An 8,090-nucleotide genomic window follows, 5' to 3' on the forward strand; every position below is an offset into this window, starting at 1 on the left:
GTTTAGAGCCAGTTAAAGCAGTCATTTGACAAACTGCAGTTGGATCCATTTTCTTAGCCCCAGAGGTTGACCCTTTACTGTGGCCCACAGTCCCATGTTATTGTTGAGAATCCGCTAATAATCACATGAGACAACAAAACTTAACATACTCAATTCTGCTCACAAAAGTCAATATAGTGTCCATAAAATAAAGTCTTAGAGAGAAGCTCGGTGTAGATGATAACTTGAGCCATGACAATAAAACTATTTATTTTAACTCAGATCTTTACTATCTTAAGAACTAAAGGGGAAATTATGGTACAGCTGTTTGTCAGATGGCAACAGTGTCAAAAACATGTGGTACCACCACTTTGTGGGCTTGCTTGTGCTGTAGTTGGTCCATCAGCCAGCCATACAAAAGAGCTGAAGTGAAACCTAGTGTTAAAAACAATGAAAAGTGTCCACTGCAATCACTGTTTTATGTTTTCATGCTTTTCCCATTCCTTGTGAGCTCTGCTATCGCTCCCTTCCCGGTTCCGGTCACTGTCAACCAATCAGCATTTGACCGACAGATGCCGAGCAACATGCAGCTGGGATCTTAAAAGAGTGGTTGACAGCACTAATCTGTGGGCTCGCTGTAGACACAATTGCAGTACCCTAAAGTTAGCATCCACCTTTCCAAACCTTTAAAAACTGTCATTTCATTAGCAGCAGTGGTAAAAGACGGCATGAGAAAAAACAAAGAAAGTAAAATATGAAACAATTACTTCTACTTACTATTTACTTTCTAGAAATCACTGCATCACCATTCAAAATATTTATAAAAATCTATTTATTTATAGTCAATTCCTAGCACAGTTAATTGGTAGACTAGTAGTTGAGTTTTTTAATACTTTAATATTAAAAGTTGCAAACCTGAGGTGACACTTGGGTTATGTACACTGAGATGATGTGAAGACAAGGCGGAGGTCTCTCCATGAGGTTTAAGCTACGTTAACAGAGTGCAGCAAGAGTGTATACAAGCAGTGACCTGCAATCAGCGTACACACTCCCTTTCATCACAAACATCAACAACTTCTGAGAAAAATCAATGAAGACTCCTCCTCCAGAGGCATCTCATTAATATCTCGGTGCGCAGAACAGCTCCTCGGCATAAATCAGCAGCTTTATTGGGAGTAGTTAACAGAGACGAGACAAAAGTTGATGGAGGAGCAGAGAAACTCATAACGCAAGCAGCTTTAGTGAAGACGCTTGTTGAAAAGATACCACTTTCAGCACAACGTGCATGTGTGTGCGTTTTTGTGTGTGTGTGTGTGTGAGTGAAACTCCGAGTGAGACTGAATGAGAGCTTTTCATCCACTCTAGTTACTAATCACAGTCTCATTCTCTCACACCCTGCATAATTCTCCTCCCCACCTTTATAAATCTTTCTTCTCACTCCACCTCTTCCTGTCTTTCTGAGGGCAGAGACAGCAGATGTGTTGGCAGGTTAAATGACCTCTGTGATGTACGACTTAACAAACCCCGAGCATCCATCAACACTAACCCTCAGCGTGTGTGTGTGTGTGTGTGTGTGTGTGTGTGTGTGTGTGTGTGTGCGTGCGCGCGGAATAAAGAGAGGAAAGAGAGTGCTCATAAAGTGCAATTTCAATTCACCTTCATCCCAAAACTTGAGCCAAACAAACTCGGCAGAGGTGTCTACACACTCATCCTCCCAACCTTTCTCTCCTCACTGACAAATCCTCCCTCCTCCTCTTTTTTTTTCTAATTTCATGAATGGGTTTGTCTGCTGGTGTATGTATATGCGCTGTATACATGAATGCGAATGAAGCCGTTCAACAGTGTAATTACATTGGCCTAGATTCCCTCAATCTGCTGCACGGGCTGATGAGAGATGCCCTCTCTGACCCCTGTATGTGCGTGAGAGCGACAGAAAAATGAGGGTAAACTTCAACAGATTTCAGGGCAGCTTATTGTCACTGTATCCACTAACCAAAGGGATAATCTATGAAACCAGTGGAAACCAGTCCTCTCTACGCTTGCTTTCATTACTCTAAAGCACTGGACTTTTTAAGATGTCCTCCTCCGATGACCTTATATTTATCTTTTCTTACTATTGTATCATATATAAGCGCTAGAATTCCAATAAGCTGCTATACGCTATGTGAGAGATTAAAAGCATACAAAGGGTAAATGAGTCGAAGAGATTTCACTACGTACTGATTCTTTATGGGATGGTTTTTATCTTTAAAAAAAAAAGAGGGGTGAATCTTATGATTTCATCACAGCAACTCAAACTAATTTCCCTGACTCTGCTGCTACAGTCGTCCATCAGCTCCGTGCTGACAGACAGGCTGCGGACGTGCCCTCTCAGTGGAGTAATTACAGGAAGCCAAGGAGGAGCTGCTTCAGGCACATCCTGGCGCACAGCTCACCTGGATGACTTTTCCTGCACTTTAGAAAAGAAAGTTTATTTTATTTTAACGTCTTAATGTGTGTCCTCACATTGATTGTCGCAAGGTCTGGAACCTATGCTTTTTCTTTTTTTTTTTAACTAAAATTGAGTGGCTACCCCCTGGTTACAATGAATATTTTTTTGTCATGTTTAGCAGCTTTGTCGTTTGACTCTGTGATTCTCCCGCTAATTGTCTCAGCAGGGCAGCTGACCAAGATGGCTGGCCTGCCCTCTGGATCACTCCTGACTATGCTCCAACCTACAAAAGGAGGAGATGGGGAAGAAAAAGCAAGGAGAAATAAAATACTTCACCCACCCCTCTCCCGGAGAAGTGCCAGATCTTTATTTCACTCTTTTCTCCCAGCTCTTTCTGTCTCAGTGCCCACAAAGTGATTGGAAAGCACACGACAATCTTTTTTTGTTGACGTTCGATGGCGCGTGATAATGCGGTCATTATCGTGGCTAAAGGAGCAGGTTGAGGCTCAGACAGGGTTTCACTGGGGGCCTTTAAAGCACACACATACAAAAACACGCACACACTCTCAGTGTGGGAAAAGAATGCTTCGAAAAGAGGGACAGCTGTTTGGGTGGCTTGTGAAGATGGCGATTAGGTTTAGGGGAAGATGGCCCACTGTAAACTCCACCTGTGCATACGGCCTTGCCCGAGGCTGTGGGGGAAAGCAGAGCCTCTAATTTCATCCAGTCTGCTGAGAGGTGTGTGTTTTCGTGATTTTGCTGTAATAACTAAAATACCCAAATCCAAAATTTTACAGCTATGAAGCCCAACTTCTAAATTATTTTCTGGGTTTCATTTCAAAGTAGAGTAAGCAAATATTCATTTGAAGCTAATCCAGCATATCAAGTTTATGAAGCCAATTTTAAGTTGAAAGCTGTGACATTGTCCACCACAGCACAGTGAATTTGCCAATAGCTGCAGAACAAACTGAACTAAGAAATTGTAGAAACAACTCAGTGTAAAGTGTAGACGGTACCAAAGACATCATGATGTCACCCACTGCTTTTAGATTTTGCATTTTGAAGCTTCAACATGAGCATTTTTGACCGTCGCTGTTTTGTTTTTGGTTTCTTGGAGTGAGGAGTTACATTAGATGAATGAAAGTGTGGAATTCCACTTTAACAACTAATACTAGCTAGCTTGTTTAGCACGTTACATTCTCAAACTGTATGGGTGCAGCTCGCAAACACACATATCGGCTAATTAGTGCTAATAAAGAACTACAGTTTCACTCAAAACTAAAGCATATAGATATTTTTTGGTTGACAGATAATCCATTAAAAAGCTCAAAAAGACAGCAGCAGCACAAACACACAAAGGTTGGTCGGCCTAGCAGACACTGAGCCAGCTGCCTGTACTGGGACACCTGTCAGTCAACATAGCCACGCCCCCTGAACCGTACATACTGAATGCTTTTTGTTTGTTACACATTTCTCTCTGAAACTGACAGCTGGTCATTTGGACTGCGCAGGTTATGGTTGCCTAGGTAACCCTATAGGTGGTTTTATGTCAGTCAACGGTATTCTTCAGTCTCATTGGTAGTCACTTCAGTTGCCTGCCCAAAAGTTTATTACAGGTCCCGCCCACTTCACATCGCCAGCAGTTATTTCGTTCATAGTTGCTTCACGAAATCGTTCACTATCTTTGGTCTCTGTGAATCACCTCCAGTGTTTATGCAGCTCTTCCAGGGAGATAAGATCTAAAAACATTGACCTCACTCAAATTTATTTTAAATACAACAAAGCAAATGTATGCAAGCTTCCATCAGTAAGAAAAAATGAATTAAAAAAAAAAAACATTCTGGTTTATTATGTCAAAAATTTAATTTGGGATATGAAATTGTTAAATTACTTGAAATTTTTAGTTTCTGCTGAACAAGTCAAAATTTTAAGATGTTAAATTGAAATTTTGAAATTCAATTTCTTCACTTTTTTTCTATTTTTTGGTGGCACAAACAAACTTCCACACAAAAGCCACCCGGTTCAGTTTACAGAAGAACGTCCTACAGTCAATTTAATTTTAAATTAAGTGAACTGTAGGAAGTGTCATTATTTAATTTAATTTTAAATTAAATTTAAATTAAATTAAATTTTAATTTGATTTTGGGGCAAAGTACCCCTCTAATCTAAGCTGATACACCATGGCATTCTTACTTACTTAAAATTAAAAAGGCTTTGCAGCTGCTTGTCTAGCTTCTCTACATTTTACAAAAAGGTGCAAGTACAGCAGACCATTGATGCATTTCTTATTTTCCTGGAGAATAACTGAATCCTTGGAAGGAAACAGAGGTTCTCTGATCTGGTTCGGAGTTGTTGGGCCTATAAATTACTAATCTAGCCACAGGTCAAGTAAGTTAATGCATTGTACATCATATGTTTGAGATATTAGTATCTTAGTGTGTTTAAACCATCAAGTATATGCTGAATAATTTCCTTCAGGAAACAAACAACAAACATCTGCCTTAACATTTTGAAGTGTACATGAAATAAAATGATATATAGGACTTTGCATTGCAACACCAAAAATAATTATGCACACTAGCAGCCACTTGATTTAAACTGTGAGATGCGATTAACTTTTCTGTGAGTGTGCAGCTGACTTCATTTAGGATAGTCAAAGTGATGAGGTAAGGGCAGGAAAGCAGTATATCAAGCAAATGAAAGAAGTAGCTTGAATCCTGCTGTTTTATTACATTTGAAATTCAAATGAAATATAAGTGCCTTTGCTCTTACATTAGGTTATTTCTAGGGTGCGTGTGTCATCACAAAGGTTAAACATGCCTGATTTAAGTGTAGGACTATCTATGTATCCAAATAATAAAAGTTATTTCCTCCCACTGTTAGTCTGAGCTTAGCCAAGTGTCTAAATGAGTTATAAAATTAGGGAAAAGAACAGAAAGAGGTGCTTTATTTTAAAAAGTCATTTGTTTTGTGTTGAATAAGATGAAATTGTAGAGGCAGTGATGGTGCCCTCCCTTCCCTCCCCCAGGGCTGACTGGATACGCCCCAGGGACAGGATGGGACGGACCTGACCAGCCTCCCATTCATCACCCTCTCCCTCTGAGTGAACTCACAACATAAGTAAAACAAAACTGCGCTTTGCTGTTTTACATGCACAGACAGCTTCCCTTGTGTTTTTTTTTGTTTACTAGCACGCATTATCTTGACTGGCCGATGGCACAAAATCCCCTTATGCCAGCGTAGTTGCTTTTTAGTTTATTAAATGCTGCCTTTTTATTGCTAAATTAAGGGGTAACTTCACCCTAACACAGCTTTAAATTCAACTGGTAGTGAATAGGTTTGGGCGATTTTAACTGCAATTTGCCTACTTTGCCTTATCATGGAGCCTTGCGCTGTTCAAAGTCCAGTAACGAAATACATGGAGCTGAAACATCAAATATAAATACATCTGGAACTTATAATGGCATCTACTGCTGCTACATTTTTATTAACCTAATGAGGAAATGCCTTAAATCAGTCACGGAACTATTCACTGCCACTTTTTGTGGCGGTATGACGTGTATTTTGACCAAGAACGTTTCTGCGCACTCATCTGTTGCTTCAGTGTCTCCTTTTGAATCTCATGCGTTAAACTTTAAACTATTCTCTCGCTCTTACTTTGAAACCATACTCGCTTACAACGTTTGAAATTTATGACGACCCCGAGCACAAATGTTTGGAGACGATGACAGCTGATCTCTGATTGGCCAGCGGATGCTCAGCGCCACTTCAAAGCCACGGGGAAGATACAACTACTACCAAAGCAGTCAGAGAGGAAAACAGACCGATCACGCAAGCTACCGAGAGCACACACAGACACTGATAGCAGAAGATATCACTGCACGGAGTCCATGGCTGCCACACTGCTTGGGGTGAGTTTGCATTTCGACTTAACTTTTGTTTTTCTCTGAATATTTATTTATTTATTTATTTATTTTTGACAAAAGCAAATTCTTAAAAGGGTCTGTCCATTTGCTTATTCGGTTAATATTTATTTTATTTCCTTTATCTCGTTTAAATGCCGCTGTTTATAATAAAAGTATCGTTATTTAAATTAATCGAGCTTTAGTTGTTTTCCCATCTACATTTTTAGCTTTCACAGCTTGCGCTATTGATGGCGAGTTGCTACGTGTAATGGAAAAGTTAAACGATTTTTTTAAGATTATTTGCCCACCATATTTAAAGTTGTATAAGTTACTAAGTTATCCCACCTGCTGTGGTATTGCTGGTTAAGTTAAAAAAAACAACAACAATGTAAGCTTCATTTGTGTTTTGCAGACTGTGTCCAACTCATTTGATTTACAAGCTTCATTTTACGCGTGTTTTGCGCACATGGTTTCAGTGGCGTGCTGGCTCTAAATGCGTGCTTTGTGTTCCCGCAGGAGGAGCCACGGTTGGGCAGCACCCCGCTGGCCATGCTGGCCGCAACCTGCAGCAGGATTGGGGAGCCCAGTCCCTCGTGCTCCCCTGCTGTTTCCGAGGGAGCCCCCGGACTCGTCAAAGGGTTCCATCCGTGGAGAAGGAGCTCGCAAGTCACCAGCAACTTGGGTACCTGCCTCACCTCGTTTGGGGTTTCTTCTGGGACCTCCAGGAGTAGCAGGACCGGACTGACTGACGCTTCTAGCGCTTTCACTGTGACAGCTGCTACTTCTTCTTTAGGGAATGATTTTTCGATGTACCAGACCGCTGTGCCACCGGACAACTGCGTTCCCAATTCCGCACACGCACAGCGGCCCGTGCTTCTGACCAAATTTCCCTCCTCGGTGGAAAGCATAGCCGGGATATATCCGAGGATGCATGCACATCCCTATGATCCATGGTTCAAACCCGTGGGGGATACTGGTAACGGGCCTCCTGCTTGGTGGGATATGGGAAGCAGCTGGGTGGACGCACAGAACACAGTCGGGTTACCCTCTCCTTTGAGCAGCTACACCAGTGACTACAGCTCTAACTTCAGCCCCGGTGCCTCTCAGCACCTGCTCCCCGCGGCGCAACATCTCTTCGACGGCTTCAGACCACCTGTTCCCGCAGCCTACACAGAGCCTCCGGTCACGGCGGCACCTCCTCTCACAGGTTCCCCAGTCGTTTCTTTGCCCCCATCCTCCCGCTCCTCCTCACGGCGCTACTCCGGTAGAACCACTTGTGACTGTCCAAACTGCCAAGAGGCGGAGAGCCTCGGCCAAGGGCGCACGAGTCCCCGGCGGAGGGGCTTGCACAGTTGCCACATCCCAGGTTGTGGTAAAGTTTACGGCAAAACTTCGCACCTGAAGGCCCACCTGCGCTGGCACACCGGGGAGAGGCCGTTTGTCTGCAACTGGCTTTTCTGCGGGAAACGCTTTACGCGCTCTGACGAGCTCCAGCGGCACCTGCGCACACACACCGGGGAGAAGCGATTCGAGTGCTCCCTCTGCCACAAACGATTCATGCGCTCTGACCATCTCAGCAAGCACGCAAGGACACACAGCCCGGAGGACGGCGGGGAGCCGGGGCTCACGAAGGGCACCAGCGACACGGACAATAGCGGCAGCCCGAGCCCTGGACTGAGTCTGCACAGCACCGAGGGACAGAGAGCGGTGCAATAATCCACAGAGCTGAACCCGATGAATCCACACGTGGGTTGTTTGCTTTACAGCGTGCCGTG

The 8,090-nt window shown here is 43.1% G+C and overlaps 1 protein-coding gene across 1 annotated transcript; it reads left to right on the plus strand.

Annotated features, from left to right (window-relative positions):
• Positions 1–6,300: 6,300 nt before the first annotated feature.
• On the plus strand, positions 6,301–8,031 carry sp8a (sp8 transcription factor a). The gene is made up of 2 exons (XM_065470651.1): positions 6,301–6,321; positions 6,832–8,031. Exons 1-2 carry the CDS (start codon positions 6,301–6,303, stop codon positions 8,029–8,031), a joined length of 1,221 nt encoding a protein of 406 aa, XP_065326723.1.
• Positions 8,032–8,090: the final 59 nt, after the last annotated feature.

Source organism: Pelmatolapia mariae, linkage group LG22, assembly GCF_036321145.2.
Source record: "Pelmatolapia mariae isolate MD_Pm_ZW linkage group LG22, Pm_UMD_F_2, whole genome shotgun sequence".
Lineage (NCBI taxonomy): Eukaryota > Metazoa > Chordata > Actinopteri > Cichliformes > Cichlidae > Pelmatolapia > Pelmatolapia mariae.

What these genes read in the sequence shown, in the direction of transcription:
- sp8a (XM_065470651.1), top strand. Translation starts at nt 6,301, where the DNA reads ATGGCTGCCACACTGCTTGGG. An exon ending in TGGCTGCCACACTGCTTGGG is followed by an intron (nt 6,322 to 6,831) that starts GTGAGTTTGCAT and finishes GTGTTCCCGCAG; the next exon opens with GAGGAGCCACGGTTGGGCAG.